The 20,672-nt window shown below is 35.5% G+C and overlaps 7 protein-coding genes across 7 annotated transcripts; 4 read left to right on the top strand and 3 right to left on the bottom strand.

Moving 5' to 3' along the window:
- Window positions 1-176: 176 nt before the first annotated feature.
- On the bottom strand, window positions 177-1,593 carry F4817DRAFT_316558 (methionine aminopeptidase; the record flags this gene model as incomplete). Its single annotated transcript, XM_049300695.1, has 5 exons — window positions 177-274; window positions 342-888; window positions 942-1,261; window positions 1,310-1,358; window positions 1,453-1,593. 5 exons carry the CDS (start codon window positions 1,591-1,593, stop codon window positions 177-179), a joined length of 1,155 nt encoding a protein of 384 aa, XP_049158575.1.
- A 1,774-nt stretch (window positions 1,594-3,367) lies between these two features.
- Window positions 3,368-4,029, top strand: F4817DRAFT_359171 (glycine cleavage system H protein-like protein; the record flags this gene model as incomplete). The annotated part of the gene is made up of 2 exons (XM_049306122.1): window positions 3,368-3,494; window positions 3,626-4,029. The coding sequence occupies 2 exons, from the start codon at window positions 3,368-3,370 to the stop codon at window positions 4,027-4,029; spliced, it is 531 nt and encodes a 176-aa protein (XP_049158574.1).
- A 72-nt stretch (window positions 4,030-4,101) lies between these two features.
- On the bottom strand, window positions 4,102-5,628 carry F4817DRAFT_124809 (porphobilinogen deaminase). Its single transcript, XM_049297680.1, has one exon. It carries the CDS (start codon window positions 5,375-5,377, stop codon window positions 4,313-4,315), a length of 1,065 nt encoding a protein of 354 aa, XP_049158573.1. The 5' UTR covers window positions 5,378-5,628; the 3' UTR covers window positions 4,102-4,312.
- A 1,036-nt stretch (window positions 5,629-6,664) lies between these two features.
- On the top strand, window positions 6,665-7,788 carry F4817DRAFT_124785 (uncharacterized protein). The gene is made up of 2 exons (XM_049297679.1): window positions 6,665-7,200; window positions 7,262-7,788. Exons 1-2 carry the CDS (start codon window positions 6,939-6,941, stop codon window positions 7,477-7,479), a joined length of 480 nt encoding a protein of 159 aa, XP_049158572.1. The 5' UTR covers window positions 6,665-6,938; the 3' UTR covers window positions 7,480-7,788.
- A 130-nt stretch (window positions 7,789-7,918) lies between these two features.
- F4817DRAFT_339576 (uncharacterized protein) lies at window positions 7,919-9,416 on the top strand. Its single transcript, XM_049303557.1, has 2 exons — window positions 7,919-8,151; window positions 8,213-9,416. Exon 2 carries the CDS (start codon window positions 8,528-8,530, stop codon window positions 9,185-9,187), a length of 660 nt encoding a protein of 219 aa, XP_049158571.1. The 5' UTR covers window positions 7,919-8,151; window positions 8,213-8,527; the 3' UTR covers window positions 9,188-9,416.
- Window positions 9,371-10,591, bottom strand: F4817DRAFT_365684 (uncharacterized protein). The gene has a single exon (XM_049306902.1). The coding sequence runs from the start codon at window positions 10,506-10,508 to the stop codon at window positions 9,561-9,563; it is 948 nt and encodes a 315-aa protein (XP_049158570.1). The 5' UTR covers window positions 10,509-10,591; the 3' UTR covers window positions 9,371-9,560.
- An 8,012-nt stretch (window positions 10,592-18,603) lies between these two features.
- On the top strand, window positions 18,604-20,105 carry F4817DRAFT_339573 (short-chain dehydrogenase; the record flags this gene model as incomplete). The annotated part of the gene is made up of 3 exons (XM_049303556.1): window positions 18,604-18,859; window positions 18,926-19,685; window positions 19,763-20,105. Coding segments are annotated over exons 1-3 (982 nt in total), but the record flags the coding sequence as incomplete, so codon positions are not given.
- Between the last annotated feature and the right edge of the window lie 567 nt (window positions 20,106-20,672).

The following is a 20,672-nucleotide window of genomic DNA, read 5'->3' as shown; positions in this document are numbered from 1 at the left end:
AGTGGGGATCTGGAAGAGCACGTGAGAATTCGAGGATGCACCCAATAAAAACGCTCGAACGTTGCGCACGGACGAACTTCCTATTTCGAAAAAAAAGCCAGGCAAAAAGATCGTCTGACAATATCCCTCGTAAACTCGGGCAACTCGGGCAAATCATAGTATCGCTAAAGTAACAGTCAAACATCTTCCAGCGTACGAACAGGGCCGCCAGGCGATGTTGGTAGCCGAGCGGTCAATATCTCGACGCCCGTCTCTGTCACCAGCAATGTATGCTCTAGGAAATATATGTCAGTCATATGAATTCTCCGAACACATATAAATAGACGTCTAGGTAAACTCACCGAATTGCGCCGACTTCTTCCCATCAATCGTTGTAATGGTCCAGTTATCAGGCCATGTCACGAATTGATGCTTCCCCAAAGAAACCATAGGCTCGATAGTAAACGTCATTCCAGGCTTACAAACTCCAACAGCCTTGTTCTTGGCGTAGTGAGGAACGTTAGGTGGGCTGTGAAAATGAGTGTTGACGCCGTGTCCGACGATGTCCCTGACGACACTACAACCTTTTGATTTTGCATATTTCTCGATGACGGCGCCAAAGTCTCGGACCAGATAGCCGGGCTTCACTACTTTGATCGCTTCTTCTAGACATTCTCTTGCCGTCTCAACCACTCTGACAGTATCGGGGTCTGCTTTTGCCTTGTCGCCAACATAGTATGTCTCGTTCAGATCCGCGTGGTATCCTCCGTGATACAAGCTAACGTCCAAGTTGATGATGTCGCCGTCGACGAGTACACGCTGGTCCGGGATGCCGTGACAAATCACTTCGTTTATGGACGTGCAAAACGACTTGGGATAATCTTTATAATTTAACGGGGAGGGATAGGACTGGATATGATTAACATCGCAGAAAATTCGGGGGTTAACACAAAGGCACTTACATCCCGTTCTATACAGAGTTTATGGCAGAGCTCGTCAAGATAATCTGTGGTAATCCCAGGTCTGACTTCGGCTGCTAAAAGGTCCAATACCTCTCGTCCTAGCCTACAGACCTTACGCATAGCAGCTTGTCCTTCAACGTCCAGGGTGTCGATCTTATTCCTAATGAGCTTCAACTCGCTTGTCGGGATTCCCGTTTCTGCGTAGTCTGGATGCCGTATCGTCTTTGGGACTTCGCGCCTTGGAGAGAGCGGGTAAACCGGTCGTAGTGGCCCGGTGAAGTAGAACGAAGGGAACGGATTATACGTTCCCGTCCCGGTCGCTATAACCAGTTTAGAAATGCCCTCGACATAGTTGATTTAGTAAATACCATTCTGCATCTTATTTAGGAAGGTTTTATGTATCTTCTTGTGTTCGGCCTGTTATATGGTATTAGTGTTCGAGATGATCAGGTTAAAGATCCTGGACACGAGTGTCTAAAATGTGTGGGTTAAGGTGCTAGAGGGGCATTACCCAAGCACTTTTGAAGCAGTCTTGTGAGCAAAAGTAGCTGTTGTCGATACCCAGCTTCAGGCATGTTGGGCATTGCAAGGACTCGGCCTTATTCTCGCAGCCTGCTAAGAGACATGTCTTCTTGACAAAGTCTACCGTCATGGTAGAAAAGTTACTAGGTCACTTGGATCTAAGCGACAATGATAATGGTAATTGAATATTCAGAAATTTGAACAAGTAGCGCTGGAGTTTATATGGAAAGTTCTAGGTATGGATAATCAAAGCATTTTTAACTGAATTCAACAATACCACGATGTTTCCTTCTTAGGGGCCTTCGCCCCTTTCCGCCCTGTCTAGGCATATGTCCTCCGAAGGGCGTATCTACTAGCATCGGGTCCAGACCAATCACATTGAAGTATCACGTTCAAACTTGAAATTATTCATCGAATTAACTTCCATAATTTTTATTAAGATCCTTTACTTCTGTGCGGCTATTTTTCTGTGTAACTCTGAATGTCCCGCTTGGATGTATTAGTGACTATTATTTAGCGAGTAGTCGGAGGCGAATCACTAGCACGATGGCTGAATATATAGGAGCCCTTGAATTACGATATAGAGTACTTCAGACTTCATATAAGATTCGCTAATGCTTTTATTGCTATGCTGCCTATCTGGGCGCGGTTCGTGTTTGTCTCAGCCAGTATTTTCTTCTCACGATAGCCGACCTATTATTCAAGCAGTGGAACCTTTATAATGTCCCACCTAAGTATGATATCGACTCGCCCCAATTACAGAAAGAGAAAGACAACCTAACAAGTAGGTACCTACCTATTATAGTGGCAACAAAGAGACATAAGGATATCGAGAGCTAAAAGGCGCTTTTAGAGGAATGTTTACTTAAACCTGTTTACCCAGGATACACGACAACAACGACCGACTTCTATTAACTAATGGGCTAAGTCTTTAAGTCATAGAGTCACTACTAAACAGATAATACGACCCACTCGTCGCAACAACATGGCGGAAGTCCATAACTGCCACTTTTGGTGCAAAGCAATGTATACACATTGACCACCTGTAGGAGGTGGTAAAGATAGGCTGTCTCGATTAATCACATAAACGAGTCTGATCGGCTCAAAATATTCTATTTAAGTCAGGCCATGGATTTCATCGATTAGAACTCAAAGTTATAGGCATTCTTATGTTGAACAGTCTTAACTGAAGAACTGGATTGACTTCATGGTATGGATTGAATGTTGCCCGGGAGGGGCCTACTGTATTATTGAATAGCATGGCTCTAACTGCTCGTTTGTCAACACTTTTTGAGATAGACTTACTCTTCAAGTTATTCCCCTTCATTTCTATCTTGCCCCCTATATACCTAGGTACTCTTCTGCGTACTGACTTAGGCCAATGAGATGTGTCGAATTATTCCCTGCAAGTAACATTTCTTGACAGGATTTCTTCTCCAAGTAGCGCGCCTTTGGTCTTATCGAAGCGTTTTCCATCTAAAAGAATTATTGGAGTTTCATGGATATGCTTATAATGATGTTTCTTATCAATTGAGGTCCAGTGGAATAACCCGGAGTTTTCATCATGACGCGGGGCAATTGAGGAGTTTGGATTGGCTAATACCTTATCGGATCCTGTGATAGACGTCGGCACAACGCACTGTGTGGCTCGGTGAATGATACACTAAGATAAACAGTGCGGGCTCATATATCGGGTAACTGTTCGGCGCCAAGCTGAGAGGATCGTACCAACATTAAACAATTTCAAAGTAGTGGTATCATCGATACGATATCAGTACCAGTACCAGTACTAGTACCTACCTAAGCACAAAGCTTCGAAAGAAAAAGCTAGCTTCGTCAAAGCTGCGGTCTACAACATCTCCCCTCTTACGAACTATTTCGTCATACTCTACTCTACTCTCATAATGGCCTCAATCGCGCGATGCCTTCGGGCAGCTAGACCGTCGACCTTTTCTCGACTAGCACAAGCACCGCGCACAAGATCCAGTTGGCAACCCGCGACCCTGCGAGCTTTCTCTGCTTCACCGATAAGTGAGTTATCCGATGTCGCCCTTCAACCAAGCCACCAAAGCCCCCAAAATACCGCTTACAGACACATGCACAAGCACACCTAAGCATTGCATTCTTGGTTTGTTGCTGACCACCATTAACCGCCACCGCAGGAGATATCCGCAAGTACACCAAGGACCACGAATGGATCGATCTGAACGCCGAAAAGACGGCTGGCGTAATCGGTATCTCAGAGTACGCCGCTGAGGAGCTAGGCGACGTTGTATACGTTGAGTTGCCCGAGGAGGGCAAGGAGGTTAGCGCGGGCGATGCTATCGGCGCCGTCGAGTCTGTCAAGAGCGCCGCCGATATCAACGCCCCCATCGCCTGCAAGGTTACCGGTGTAAACCTAGCCCTCGAGGAGAAGCCTGGCACCATCAACCAGGTTCCTGAGGACGACTCGCACGGCGGCGGTTGGATCGTTAAGGTCCAGGTTGGCGAGCAGGGCGTCAAGGACTTTGACGCTCTTATGGACCCTGAGGAGTACAAGACGTTTACCGGCTCGGAGGAACACTAGACCGTATATGAAAGGGGTGGGGAGTTCTAAGTGTAAGTGATGTGTTATGGGGGGCAGGTGTTCACCGGAAATGGATATTGGCATTCAACAACCAGCGAGTGGGACAGAGACGGGCTCAACCTTGTATCATAAACTCGTTTGGGGTATTCTCATCATCATGGCGAAAGCATCCGCGCAGATTCTACATTAAGGTTACATAGAATGGACGGCTCAAGTCTAAAAAAGCATTGTCCGCATCTTCCCCTATAAGCCTAGATTTTTGCCCCAGTTCTATATGGCAACTCTACGCCGGTACCCACGGTTTCGCCTTATCTTTATTGGCCTCTCGGTCCTCATTTATCACATCTAAGATCTTTTGCGCGCCGTTGTCCGTTAGCTGCTGGGCTACTTTCTTGCCGAACGCTATGGCTTCCTCCCGCGTCTTGATCTCTTCGACCTTTTCGGCATCGGCGGCTTCTGTGCCTTCGACATTGACAACTGTCCCTGTTAATCTCAGCGTGTTGTCTCCTACCCATTTTGTCTCTACGCCGATGGGAATGCTACAACCGCCTTCTAGCGTCCTCATGACACTTCTTTCTGCCTCTGCCGCTAACATGACCTTGACGTCCTCGAGGGGTTTTAGTAAGTCGAGCGTCTTCTGATCGTCTGCTCGCGCCTCGATGCCTAGGCCACCTTGGCCAACGGCGTGTAGCATACCGCCACCTTCCGTAGTGCTATCGAGGTATTGTGCGATGCGCCCGTCCAGACCCATCCGGTGTAAGCCTGCAGCGGCTAGGATCAGCACCGAGAACCCGCTGTCTTCAGCGTCGAGCTTCTGAAGCCGAGTGTCGATGTTGCCGCGCATGTCCTTGAACTCCAAATGCGGGTACCGTCGTCTAATTTGCGCCATGCGTCTAACGCTACTGGTTCCAACTACGGCGCCCGCTGGTAGGTCTGCCAGCTTCTTGTATTTATCTTCCAGTCCTTTCTTGACGACAACAACATCACGTGGGTCCTCTCGAGGTGTTACGCAGGCCAGAATGAGCCCCTCTGGCAGCGTCGTCGGCATATCCTTTAGAGAGTGTACAATGATGTCGAGCTCCCCTGCCACGAGTTCTGCTTCTAGCTCGTTCGTCCATAGTCCCTTGCCACCAAACTTATACAGCGCCGTTATTTTGTCCTTGTCCGCTGTCGAATGCATTCCCTTGATCTCGAAATTGACCGTCGGGTGTAGTTGCTTTAGAGAGGTAGCGACATAGTCGGCTTGATTCAAGGCCAATTTTGACTTGCGCGTGCCGACCCTGATCGTGAGCTTCGGCGCCTCTGGCGTCGAGGATGTTATAATGGGTTGCGTAGCGGAGGCCGACATTTTTTCCTATAGATGTAGATAGGAAGGTACAATTGGGATGGTTAGAAGACGTTTAAGTAGGGAAGGATATGGAACTGGAATTGATGCTCTCATAAGCCTTATTCCTGCATATATTCAGGGACCTAGTCACTGACGAAAGTACCTGGCAGGCAAACTTGATTGAGACGAGGCCGGAAGTTTGGGCGGGTTTCGCGGGGTCCAGACTTGGTAGAGCGGGAAGATGGAGGGGCAATTTCAGAGTCAGCTGCGGGGCGTTTCTTATCAGGTACTTCCGTGTGTCATATAGTAAGGCGTACAATTGTATGTACCTATCGATAGATCTAAAGTTTTTACACTGGACCCTTGATGGGACCTGCAGGGGTAATCAGCTTCGGCCCGCATGTCCATCGGCCGTCCTCCGCTAAATAAAACCTTCCGTCCCTTACATTTTGATATTGGAACTGCTTACTATATAGAGATTCACTGAGAGAATTTTTAATACACTATAGACATTCGAATTAAGGTGATTCCACTTGGACAAGCCCGGCGGGGCCAAAACAATAAGGCTGTTTCGAACAATTTCACAAAATGTTTTTCCTAATTCCCGAGACAACTCCCGATTCATGGAACCGTGTATGTCCGTAACTTGAAGTATTATTAGCGAGCCAAGGCCATTTCTCCTACTCAGCTATAATATTCCCAAACAAGGCTTAACAGCTGGTGCTAGGGATGACCGATTCCGAGTATGTGGCAGTTGTCCTATACCTTCACATCAACAACTTGGCCAGACACGAAAATTGTAAAACGTCCTCACAACCACGTCACCTTACCAACTAACCTCCATATTATTCTCTCGATTCGGCCCTTCATAACAAGTTCTAGAATCACATTCCCACCAGGCGAGGACTCACAGCATGCATTAGCTGCATTTTGTACCACAGCTGGTTGTTCGATTATGCAGGGCGGATACGCATATCGAGATGCTGTTCCTGGCTTTAGATGTCTGGCCGACGTTACTTTATTCGGTATATAAGCCTTTAAGCCTACGGATTCCAAGTTCAGGTATCACTTATATATCGGCTTCAATAGAATGTGCATGATACCGAACTTGTCAACCTATACTTCGCGGTAATCATTCCTAAAATAGGAAGCCCACGAAGTTACACTTCGTTGTGTTCCCACACAATACAGCACGAACACATTAAGATAGACCAACCCTACAGTCTATCTAAAAAATACTCAGGTAGATATTCAATATAGGGCGGCAGTCACTGTTATGGTTCGCTTTTCACTTCCGCATAAGGCATCCGAACATATCACGAAGACGTCTCACCAGGGACGTGTCGTAGTCTTTGGACATCTGGGTCGTCTGTCACCTGTGGCAATTGCCTGCACCAGAATTATGATATTACTTCGTATTTTATGAATGTCTATATTCATTTGAGATAGCTCTATATAAGACGATGGATCATGCGATATCCAGGGGTCATCGCGAAGTCATTAACAACCTCGTCTTATTTAGCTATTTAGCTAACTGCCATATATTAAGCACTTCCTCGGTGCAGCTCCCCTGTACTCGAATATGAAATTTCACGCCATTCTTTTCGGTCCCGGCCTTCTAGCTGGTTCTTCTCTGGCTTTGAGAGGCCCGCTTCCACGGGTTGACTCGACGGGTTCTGCGCTCACGCTTTTCACTTCGTCAACCGGCCAGCCTTCTTTTCCAGCTGGAACCCCTTCGTCTACATCCGGCGTGGCCCCTGTACCAAGCAGTTCCCAGGGTATTGGTCCAAAATGTGGCAAAGGCTATACCTACTGTGGCTATATGCTCACTGAAAACGGTCATAGTACGATCCCTAGCTGAAGGGTAATCAAACTAGGGAAATCTTTACTTACTAACTTGTATAGATTTTGCACCTAATGATATCAGCAAGGCTTATTGCAATGGCCTCTCGGAGCTCTGCACAAATAGCAAGCCCAAGACAAATGTTTCCGAAGCTGTCTTTGTCTGCATGAACGAGCAGCCGTCTAACGTTGAGCTCTTGTGTGCCTGCAGTAGCAAATGCCGCAACGACGCTGACACCAACTTCATCGCCCATTGCGACAAGCCTTGCATCAACGCATGAGCACGGGATATGATTCAAGCATACGGAAAGGTGTGAAATGGGAGTTTGTTAAGACATCCACTTGACGGGATGGCCGCTGTGTGGTTAATGCGAACTAAAAAATCGTAGTAGTATGCAACGTCACTCGTTAGTTACATGTAATCCGAATTCTACTCTGCTTATTAGCTTATTTCATGGACGATCCTTTGGTTACTATCGTATGCTGCAGCCATTGATAACCCTAGTCCGTCTGCGCACAGTCTCAGGGGCTAACAAAAGGTCAATGACGTATGGAAATTTTGATATAATAGCCTTTTGAATAATATCTCATTTCCGCCAATTATTAATCAAATAAGTTTGTCATGATATCGTGGCTTTTCTCGTGGCGTATACATAGTTGTTATGATGAAAGTAGCAGTAGTAGAACATAGTATGAAATATATCACGATACTCACTAAACCCCAAAGATCAGTGGTGATATAACATATCATGCGTCGTACCGCGCTATTTTAAGAAAAAGACAAATCGAAAAGTGATCGACTTGACTCGGATTGGTCGGCGGCTCTCTAGCGGCACGGTTACCGCGCCGCCTCGTGATCTCGAGCTCAGCCTCTAAAACAAACACAGTCCAGATCTACATGAATGAAGTAAAAATTGGTTTTCGTCCAATCAGCAGACATCTTCATGATATACGTGGGTCTACGATCTCAAGACAAGTCTTACATGCTGTTAAGCCGCTGACGGGTGACCGCAGCTTTCGTGTTGACAACTGTTGGCTCGCGTGGTCCGAGATGGCTTAACGTTCCCGATGAAGAATTGGAAAGGGGATTCTCCATCTGTATCTCGGAATCGGTCTCTACCTAGCTCGGGCTCGTGCATCGCCACGAGAGATGTTGGGCTACGATCGCCAGGAGTACATATAAGGTCGGGATGATCGCTCTCGAACAAAGAAAAAAATCTCATTCAATCAACCAATACTTCAAACACAATTACATATTAATATCTAATACATTTAATTGATATTCGATATCCTTAATATCATACTAAATATCACCATCTAATATTCAAAATGCTCGCCTCAATCATCACACCTCTTACCTTCCTCGCCCTCGTCGGCGCTACTCCAGTCCCGCAGGCTGCCCAACAACTCTCCAGGTCTAAGGGTTTCCACCTCAAGGCAGAACTCCGAGACCAGACCAAGGATTTAGATCCTCCCGTTGCGGGCACTTATCTGTCCGGCATCCACGTCGGCGCTGGCCAGAACATCGCGGTCGTGTCCGCGAGTAACCCTGGCTCCTCCACACCTTACTACAGCAACGGCACGGAAGCACAGGGCTGGGTTGATGTTCTGAACGACTTGGGCACCGACTTCCCGTGGGGCTTCATCGTACAAGACTCGGAAAGCACCGATGCTACCTACCCTGGCGAGCACGATGCGAGCATTAACGTGGGCGGCGGCAGCAACGGAATTACGATTGAGCAGTCTGGAGACTCGGTGGCGCTCAGTGGTCTCGCACCCGGCTACTATGCTGTATGCGACCGATTCATCGGCTACGTGCGTACAAACATTCAAGTTGTGCGGTACGTGTATGAGGGCGAGACTCTGCCGGAGAACTGCGCCGCTGTCAACTTCGTGCCTCAGTGCGCGACTCTGGACGACCTCCCCGCCACCTCGGAATGGACTCACGACTTCGTCCAGGAGATCGACTGCGTTGCCCCCTCTGCTTAAGAGGTCTATGATAAGGGACTGCTAGGGTTATTGGAGGAGAGAATTGAGGGAGGAATATGGGAAGCGAAAATATCTGCATTGGATTCGATACTATTAATATCTAATAGAAGGAGGCATACAGTAGGAAAGCACACGCTATGCTAAAAGTCGCAGCCATGCCAATAGAGCACATCGGCTTATTTAAATATCGAGAAGTATCTCTTCGATACAATAAAACCATTAAGAAGCACCAGCAAATCTTTAGTGATCATTCGTGATTCCAGTTATGCCATATCAATCCGTTCAACTCAGTGCTTCATAGCTTTTACACTACCTACCACAACCTTCGGATTATGTTTAAAGATTCAAGGCCAGGGCAATAATGCGATGCTCTTCATTGTTTCGCTTCGGGTATTACCCCAGTCAAACCTTGAGGCTGCGAGTTACCTTGCCGGCGACTTGCTTGCAGGGCACGAAATTCTTCGTAGGTACATTTGGCAGGTAAATAGGCGTGATGTTCTGCCCAATTATCGTACCATTCATAGCCTTCCATCGATGAATCCGAATTCACACTCGCCCTCGATCGCGGACGGTCGTCCTCGTCATCTTTATCCCCATCATCTTCGTCCTCGTCGTCCTCGTCGTCCTCACCATCAAATAACGAATCGAGATCCTCGTCTGGTAGGGGACTTTCACTAGCCAGCGAGGGGCAACGTTCCATGACCGATGATGACTGTGGCTCATCAGGACCGAACGTTGACGGTGGAAGGCTCTTAAGCCAGTCCAATACATCTTGACGTATACCGCCAATCCTCTGTTCTAGCCACCATCTCACGCCCTCTAAATCGTATGTCGGGTTCGGACCCAGTGGATCATTCCCCCCGATAGGGATATGAGCCACGATCCATCGCGAGCCGCTTAATATCCATCGTTGGTGAATATTAAAGTCGGTATAAAGCCGCAATACTACTTCATCGTATGGTTTCAAAGCGACTGCCGCATGGAGCTGATCACGGAGAAGCCTATCACGATGTATAATGATAGGCATATCGTCATCATTGAGTCCATATTTCTCTGGGCCTTTTGTTTTAACACAATTCTCGCACCTAGTGAAGAATACACGTTCAAGCCTAATATATTCGGGGTCATAGTTTGGGCAGTTCTTAATACAAACCAGTGGCATCGGGGGGCGGGGTGGCCCGCCATGTTCGAGTTCCTGGAGTGCCCAAGCTATCCTCGCTGCGTGGCAGAGGACGAAGAACCTCACTAATAGAAGGGTATTTGGGAAGGAATTTGAAAACTCCTCCTCGCAGCAGATTTCCAGAGTGACGTGATAACACATGGGTGACGATTTCCTTGCACGGTACTGGTCTACAAAATCAGTATCAATTAAATCCCGAGGTTAAAGGAGCGAATGATAAAAGTTTCTTACATAATCGGAGGATATAGCATATATATATTGCCAAAGCTATGGCTCTACAATATCTATCAAGAGCATGTGTAACAGAGAACTTGATCACGCGCAATATAGTTGTTGATAGGCTGGCAAGGATGTGATCATCCGTACGCTTCTTTCTTTCTACGCACGCACAATGTTTCGTAACTAACGTACATTGTTATGAAGTTGGCGACGGAGTATAGGTTTACTTTGCATGGTAGATGTGTTACCTAGCAAATTTTGAAATTAATAATATTGAACATGCCATGATCGTTTCAGGGAGAGTAAGCGGCGAACCCTTAATAAACATGAGGTAAATGGGGTTTACACGTCATTTCGTAGAATATATTTCATTTGATACATGGCGAGAGAAATGAATTTGGAGCTTTGCCATACTTGAAGGTATGAGGTGGTAAGATTGGTTGCTCCACATGTAGGATTACTCCTGACCCCTTATAGAGATCGCTAATAAAGAAACGGCATTGTTTTATTTCATCTAATGTCGCTCCTCTTCGGTCTTTGTTTTCGACGAAGCTATAGCTATTGAAAGAAGCCGTTTGCTTGGTGCGTATTGGGAGGTGGCTTTTGGGTAGAATACTTATGCCATTCCTTAAGGACTTTTAAGTATACAGCCGGAGGTTTGGACGTAGCTGTGTATAGGACTACCTCATAAAGCCCTTGTTCCCTAGGAGTTGGAAATTATGTTCTTAATTAAACATGATATCCGCTTGCCACCCAATAGATTAAGTAGAACACCACCTTTGTCGTATTTCTACTTGTACTAGTATAGAGTTATTATAGCCTATTAACATGTTTATTGTTAAATACTTCTATCTCTTTAGATATGTCATATTCTCTAGAAAGCAGTTATCTGCCTATCCTTTACTTTCTAACACTTCCCATCCTGAAACGTTCCTATCGTCACCATATTTGACCCGGTTAAGCTATTCTTTTTAAAACGGATTATTATTTTATGAAACTTCAGTAGGAGGTAAGTATTTAGGAAACAATTAATGATAATGATAACGTTTACGTTTATTGGTTTGTTATATTTACTTGCGTAATTATAACAGCGCATTTTTAGCGTTTTAAACGTTTAAAGTATTTTTTTAAAAGGAATAAAATTAAAGTATTATTTAATATAAAAAAAACGATAAAAAAAAGTATAATAGTTTTATAAAATATTATGGCTATTTATAATTAATAGTTAATAAAATTTAATTTTATTTATTTTCAGTAATAAAACCTATTTTAAACCTTATTTTATAATAAGCTTAATCATTATTATTTTTAACGTAAAGGTTAACCTTTTAAAAAAACCATTTAAAGTTCCGATATTTTATAAGTTTAAACACGTATTTTAAAAATCCTTTTAATGGTTTTAACTTAAGTAATTTCTTTTATATTATTTTATATTTTATAAAGTATTTTTTATTTATATTTTTACCGCATTAACATAGCTTATTACATTTAAAGTATTTAAACTTTACGTAATAAATTATAAAATCTTTATAGTTATTTCGTTCGGCAATAAATTTATAAAATATAAAACATATTAATTTTAACTTTTTAAATAATATATACGTTATATATAATCCGAATTTTTTATATTTTTTTAAACTTTTCTTAATTTATTAATTTTTATATAAATATTGGCATTTTTTTTTATTTATTTTTTTTAAATATATAAAAATGGAAAATTTATTCGGTATATAATCTTTTAATCCCGATTTAATTTTGCGTTTTGTTTTTTTATTTGCTATTTTATTTCCTAATATTTTTATATGCCCGAGAAATTATTATATTAATTAATTTTTTAATTTTTTAATTATTTTTTAAAAATTTAGCTTAACCTTTTATATATTATTTAAAAAATATCCGAGAAATTTTAAAATAACCGTTATATTGTTAAAATAAAAATAAAAAGTATTTAATGGTTTTATAAAAACTTATTTAAACGTTTTTTATATAGTTTTAATTTTTATATTAAATATTTCCGTTTATTTAAAAGTATTATATTATTTACTTATAATTTAAACTTATAAATACGCAACTTATCTTTAACCCGTTGTTTCGTTTTTTAATTCGTTTAAATATATTACTATATATTTTAATAAAATATTATTTAACCAAACGTAATATATATTTTAACTAAATTTTTTATTATTTAAAATTGGTAAAAGTTACGTTTTTTATATTTGGTTTATAAGTATTGGTTTTAAATTAAATAATATTATTACTATTATTTATTATAATCGTATATATTTTAAAAGTATTAAACAAATTATTAACTTACTTTTTTTACTTTAAAACAATAGGTTAAATCGTTTAATTAAAAGGTATAAAACGTTTAATTTATATAATTATATTAATAATTTAAATTAAGTTTATTTAAAAAAGATTTTTACTAGTAAAAGGTTTAATTTCCGATATAAAATTTTAATATTTATAATTTTTTAAATAAGTAATATTACCTTTATTACCATTTTAATTATTAAGTTAAAAAATTTTATATATTATTATTTTTAAATATTAATTATATCGCTTTTATATTTAATTATTAGTTTATAAAAACTTAATTATTAGGTTTTTGTTTTATATATAATTAAAGAAAAGACGTATGTTACGGCCATTTTTGTTATAAAAGTTAAAAACGCGTTTAAATATATTTTACTTAATTTTTTTAAATATTTTATTATTTTTAATATTTTAGATATTTATATTTTTGCGTAAGGTAAAAAGAATAGTTTAAAATTAAAAAAAATTCTTAATTATTTTATTATATTATTAATTAATTATATTTAAAAATTACTTATTTTTATCGGGTTTATACGTTTATATTATTTATAAAAATGTATAAATTTATATTTTTTTAAGAGAAAAATAATAACATTTTTGATTTTTTATTCGAAAATATTTATTACGTTTTTAATTAATAAATTTGTAGTTTTAATAATGGTAAGTTTTATTTAAAAAAGGGTTATATTATTTACATAATTAAAGTATATTATATGGTTATTTTGGTTTAAAAAAAGTTTAATATAAAATATAAAAAAAATTGGTAAAATTGGGAAATCTTAAAAGATTTTATAAAAAAAAGATTTTATAAAAATTAATTTATTTTTTAAATAAATTAAAACCGATTTATTTATTATAAAAGATTTAATTTAATAAATTATTTTTAAAAACTAATTTTATTTGTAAAAATAAAAGATTAATTTTCTTTTAAACATTATATTAAAAGCGTTAAAAACGTTTATAATTAATAAAGATATTTTAAATTTATTTATAAAAGTTTTTTTTATATTATTTATAATATATATTATTAAGTTTATAGCTAATTATTTAAGAAATGTTTTAAAATATTAAAGGTTAAATAGTTTAAATATAATGGTTAATATGGCCATATAATAAGTTATAATCTTTTTTAATCTTTTATTTAAATAAAATAAAAAAAATATTAAACGTTAAGATTTTATTAACGTAAAATTTTTTTTGTTAATTTTTAATAATATAATTACGTTTATTATTTAAAAAGTTATTAAATAATATTTTATTTATATATTTACTTTGTAAAAAATGCGGATCTTTTTTTTAAAAACGGGCCAAACATATTTAAATAAATATGTTAATATTTTGTCTTTGTTTAAAAATATATTTACAATTTAAATATAAAAGATTTTAATTTTGTAAAAAATAATTGTGAAATTTTACGGAATAAGTTTTACTTTATTAACTATAAAAGACTTTTATAAGTTTAAAATGTTATTTTTTATAACGTTAAATATTAAGATTATATTTTTAAAATATTTGATTTTTTTAATTATATTATTTATTATTTAATTATTTAAGCCTTTAATAAAAAAGGTTTTAAATTTATTACTTACTTTACATTAATTAATTAATTTAAAGGTATTTTTAAATATATTTACGTTTTAAATTATATTTATTTAATAAACTTTTTTAATTACTTTTATTATAAATTTAAATTATTTATTAATTTTTTATTAAACATTTATATTAATTATTTTATTATTTTTTACTACGTTTACTTTTTTATTAATTTTTTTACATTTATTATTTTATTATAAAATATTAAAGCTTATATTTTTTTTTTTTATTTTTACATTTTTTAAATATCGGTTAAAGAATTTTATTAATTTATTCGTTATTTTTTTTATTTTTTTTTTTATATTAATTTTATTTAAAACGGTATAAATATATGTATAAGTTAATTATATAAATTTAAAAATATTATTAAAATTTATTTTTAATTTATTTAACCTTGTATTTTTTACTAATATTATTAATATATAATATATAATTATTTAATAATTTATTAAAATATTAATTTATTAATTGATTTTTTTTACGATATTAAAGATATTTATAAATATTAAGTTTAATATATTTTTTTTATTATATATTATTTAATTGCGGTATATTAATTTAAAATTTTACGTTTTTGTTTAAGTTATTATTTTTTCGCTTAAGTTATTATATTATTTATATATGGGCTATTATATCTAATATATTACGTTAAAATTTCCTATAATAAAAACTTTTTTAAAAAGGTTTTAATTTTCCAAAAAATTAAAAGTTTTATTATTATTATTAAAATTTTTATATATATTATAAAAAATTATATTGTTTACCTTTATTATATATAAAAAATTATATATAAAAAGTTTAAATTAAAAATATTTTAAACCTTTTTTAATAAAAATAAAAATTTAAAATTATTTAATATTTTAATTATCGATTAATATAAAAGTATTATATTTAAAATAATATTTTATTACGCGTTTCCCCGTTTTTTTATTAATATTTATAAATATTTTTTATAAAAAAATTATATTTATTTTTATTTTTTAAATTTTTTTAAATATTATATTTTAATTAAAGTTTTTAATATATAAATTTATTTAAAATATTATAAGTTTTTTTACGTTATATTTATTATAACCTTCGTTTTTATATTATTTATAACAGTAAAATATTTTTTTATTAATTAAATTAAAATAGTTATTTTATATTAATGAAAAGTTCGAAATTAACTGTAACTTTAAAACTTTACTATTAAACGTTAAATGTTAAATTTATAAATTTATTAAGAAAAAAAATATATTTTAAAAATAAGTTATTTATATTTATATAAATTAAGCCGGTTTTTTTGTAAAAAACTCCTTTTTTTTTAAAAAACTTAAATTTAAAAGTTTTAAAATTAAAAAGTAAAGGTTTTCTGCCTTTTTATTCCGAATTAAATGAGTTTATGTTTATATTTTTTTATTCGGGAATAATAAAAGTATTATTTAAAAGTTTTATAAAATATTTTCCGGTATTTATTATAAAACTTTTATAAATTATTTAATAATTTTATTTATTAAATTGTTAAATAAAAATTAATTAATTTTTTATAAAGTAAAAAAATTTTCTTTTTTATTAAATAAGTTTAATTAAATATATCGGGAAGTTTATAAAGTATAATTTTTTATAATTTATATATTTAATCGATTTTTTATATTTATTGTTAAAAATTATTTTATAATTTATACCGCAATTAATATATTTATAACTTTAAATATAAAATTGTAAATTATAAAAATTTTAACATTTAAAATATTATATAATTTAAATTTTTCGGTTAAAATATTTAACCGGTTTAAAATTAAAAAATTTAAAACTAATTTTAATAAATATAATAAAAAATATTACCTAATTTTTTGTTATTAAGGATTTTTTATTAAAATATTTTAAAATTTTATAATAAATCGGATTTTTATTTATTTAACCTTTAATTTTTTAAATAATAATATTTTTTACTTATTTTTTATTATTATAAATGTAAAACGTTTTTAAAACATTAAACATAATATATATATATTATTTATTAAATTTTTTTACTTTAATGCCTTTTTTTTTTAAATAACGGTTATAAATTTAAAAATTTAATTTTAATTTTGTTATTTTTAAATTTTATAACTTATTTTAAACGGATAATTTAAATTTCGCGGATTTCGTTTAAATAAAAGTTTATATGTTCGGAAATGTTAATTTTAACTTTAGCCGCGGTATAGTTTTTTTATACGTAATTTTTTAAAATGCGGAAAAAAATTCGATTATTACTAGTTTTTTAACTGTTTATTAAACGGTTAAACTATATTATAAATATAATGGTAATAATTATAAAATTAGTAAATTTATTATTTTACTTTTTTTTACGTTTATCACGTATTTTAGCGGTTTATTACGTATATAAGTTTATTTATTAAAGTTTAATTAATAAAACGTTTTTAATAATTAACGTATAAATTTAAAATAAAAACGCGTTTAATTATTTTTAAATATAATTATTGTTTAATATTATATTTATTAACGTAATAAAAATTGTAACTTATTAATTAAATTAAGTTAAAAGTTTTAAAATTGTTTTTTTTGTTTTTTTTTTTATTTATTATTACTTTAAATATTTCGTTTATTAATTGTTATAAAGTTAAAAATAAATATTACTAATATTATATTTTTAAAAAAAGTTTATAATGTTACGTAAATTTTTTTTATTTATTGTCGATAAAGTTTAATTTAATATATAAATAAAATTTAATTAATTATTGTAACAATTTACTTAAATACATTATATCGAATAACGCGTTAAATTTTATTTTTTTTTAATTATATTATAACGAAATTTGTAAAAGTATTTACATTACGTTTTTTTTATGTGTTATTAAAAATTTTTAACTATAATATTTTTATAAAGTTTATAATAATACGTTTTAATATTTTAACTTACCGGTTTAAAATTATACCGATATATAATTATTTTATCGGAAATATAATAATAAAAACGATGTAAAATGCGCGCGAAGTATACATTTTAAGTGTCGTAATAATAAGCTTTTTTGAAAGTTAACTTTTATTTTTATTTATCTTATTACCGTCCGGTAGCGTAAACATTTTAAAACGCTCCGCCATTTTTACAACGGTACGTAATATGTACAAAATTAATTACGCAATGTAAGTCAATTAATTAAATATAAATAGGGTTAAAATCGAGTTTTTATAAAAAAAATTTTAAATGTAAAAGTCATTTTAATTGTTGTAAAAAAAATGTTTAAAAAATAATTATAAACTTTATATATTAAGGTTTATAAATATCGTGTACCGGCTTTTTTTATATATTAAGTCTTAAATTTATCCTTAATTAAACTATAAAACTTTTAAATGTTACATTAATCGATTTATTGTTTTTTTTTTTAATTGTTTTACTTTTAAACATTAAAAAAAGTAAATAATTAACTTTTATAAAATCCGCTTTTTTTTATTATTTACAATTTAATTAATGGCTTATTTAAAACTTTATATTTTATCGGGTTAATAATATGTATTAAGCGATGCCGATATTAATCTGAGATATTAATGCACATAATATGTGGCGGTGCCTATTTACTCGAGATTAAAGTAGTGAAAGAAAGTAATGGACGTTATATTACCTTAACGGAGATTACTCCTCTGTTACTCGGCATTAATTTCTCTCTCAAGACACCAGTTAGGACTTGAAACCAACGATATAATCCGACTACTTGGGTACCTCTCTACCTAATATATGTAGATAAGCGACTTACTGATACTAGGGAATATCGAAGCTAGCTGGCTGGTATGTCTAACGCTGCTCTAATTTTCTAAAGACATAGATGCGCGTGCACGGAACTAGCGGCTTTAAGAGTCCGAGCTAAGATTCTCGAAATATATTGTGAACATGAGCAGCTTGTAAAGAATTGTGCTACGAGCGAATAGTATAAACGGGACTCTATCGTTTTGACCGGGCTCCCGGGGAACGGTCACGGCCGGGCCTTTAGCCCCACAGTTAAATCCGGCACTGCGATTGGTGTGCTCGGAAACTACGAGACTTGATTGGCTGGATTCTACGAGTTTATCAGCATGAGATGACTTTAACTTCAATTCTGAGATGAGACAGTTCGGAAATAGAAAGGTACGTGGCATGGCTGATTTTGATTAATAAAGGATAGTTTGGAAAACTTTTTAAATACCTGAGTAGCTTATAAAGGTAGTTCTTAGGTATCCTATGAATTAGAATCTTTGAGCAGTCAAGCTGTGCTATATTTTAAACCCTTACTATCGTCGATTGAATCATAGACAGCGCAATGGGTGCCCAGTTTTCAAGCGCTATAACTCAGTTCTTCCCTCCTAAGCCAGGGTTTACTGAGAAAAATATATCAGATCTTCATGGCAAGGTGAGTAGCATGGCCACTTATATTTAATAGACTATAAAACATGATGCTTACTTGCTTGGTTTACAGGTTTATATCGTTACCGGTTCAAACACAGGCGTAGGTAAAGAAACTGCCAGGATGCTTTACTCTAAGAATGCGAAAGTCTACATTGCCGCACGTTCCCAAGAAAAGGCCGAAAAGGCAATCGACGAAATCAGTAAAGCCTTCCCTAACTCGAAAGGAGGCCTAAGCTTCCTGAAGTTGGACCTTGGCGACTTAACTACGATAAAGGCTTCAGTCGACGAGTTCCTCCTGAAGGAAAAGAAACTCGATGTCCTGTTTAATAATGCTGGTGTCCAGAACCCGCTTCCAGAACCGAGCAAGACGCCCCAGGGTTACGAATATCATCTTGGTGTGAACAGCATCGGAACATACGCGTTCACGAAGCTTTTGACGCCGATTCTCGTCTCAACAGCTAAGACGGAGGGAACATCTCGCGTAATCTGGGTATCGTCTTTGGCCACAGACCTGACCGGTATAAAGTCGGTCGGTATCGATATGAACAATCTAGACTATCACGATGACAAATCATACCTCATAAAATATGGCCTTAGCAAGACCGGTAACTGGCTGCACGGCGTCGAGTTCGCCAAACGATATAAGGCCGACGGTGTCATTAGCATTCCGCTAAACCCTGGAAATCTCGCTTCGGATTTGTACCGCGACCAATCAGGCTTTATGAATATTTTCACAGCGCTCATGACATACCCCTCCATTAATGGTGCCTATACTCTCCTGTATGCCGGACTGTCTCCCGACATTACCATTGAGAAGACAGGAAGTTGGGGTAAGTACCTAGCCATTCGGCGAAAATTCTCTTGGAGTATTTGGGGTGTATGGATAGCTGACCTCCAATTCGTATAGTGATCCCGTGGGGGCGAATTCGCTCGGTTCGAAAGGACTTGATAGAGGCGACCAAGCCCGAAGAAGAGGGCGGAAATGGCACGGCTAAGAAATTCTGGGAGTGGACCGACGAGCAGGTTAATAGGTATATAGAATGAACGTGATGTTAGTGGGAGTTGATGAACAGACTGAGTTAATTGGGGATCGACGTGTTGAACTTTATAATTGGATTCATCAATTCTGGGAATGAGGAACTGTACTTTGATATACTGAGGAATGGGTTATAGATACTATCATTATCGCGTATCTCATGAATAGGTACATGTAGCCTCCTGTAGAGTTGAACAGACCGCTTTGAATAATATTCGGCTAGATTTGCGAAGAGCCTCATTACCTAATATATTTCATGCACACTTATGCCAGTGCCATATTTGGCAGTTATTAAGCGTAGTTAAACAGCCTGATTGACTGTAGATGCATTGAGTCCTAGATGGCTGACACATGTTGCATATATAACAGTAGGTATACCTACATTTTGCCATATTGTATTAGCTAAAGAGGATTGTATCGCCTGATTGTTTTAATAATACCCTAAATGCACTGTTATTGAGTCCGTCAATGCTGATATTATTAATTAGTAGGACTATTGCAAAGTGGCTTCGCTGGCTTCGGGCTTGTCGCAATGTCTTGTAAAGTAAGGCCAGTCTGGGTAGAGTTATCGTGAAGTGTTCTTAATTAACAATCTAACTGTTTTATTTAACTCGGTTATCAAGTTCATAAATATCATCTTACATTTCTCTTTAAATCTGCTGTGGTATAATATTTGATATATTATTACTCTTTCGTGTTGACATGTAGTGTTTATTCAATCCTGAAGGCAATATGCTTGTGGAACTAGAATGAGGTCATAGTGAAACTTGGGAAATTGCCA

This window comes from Daldinia loculata (genome assembly GCF_022478755.1).
Source record: "Daldinia loculata strain CBS 113971 unplaced genomic scaffold F4817scaffold_28, whole genome shotgun sequence".
Taxonomy (NCBI): Eukaryota; Fungi; Ascomycota; class Sordariomycetes; order Xylariales; family Hypoxylaceae; genus Daldinia; species Daldinia loculata.
The sequence above is the reverse complement of the archived record's forward strand: the minus strand, read 5'-3'. Positions and strand labels throughout refer to the sequence as shown.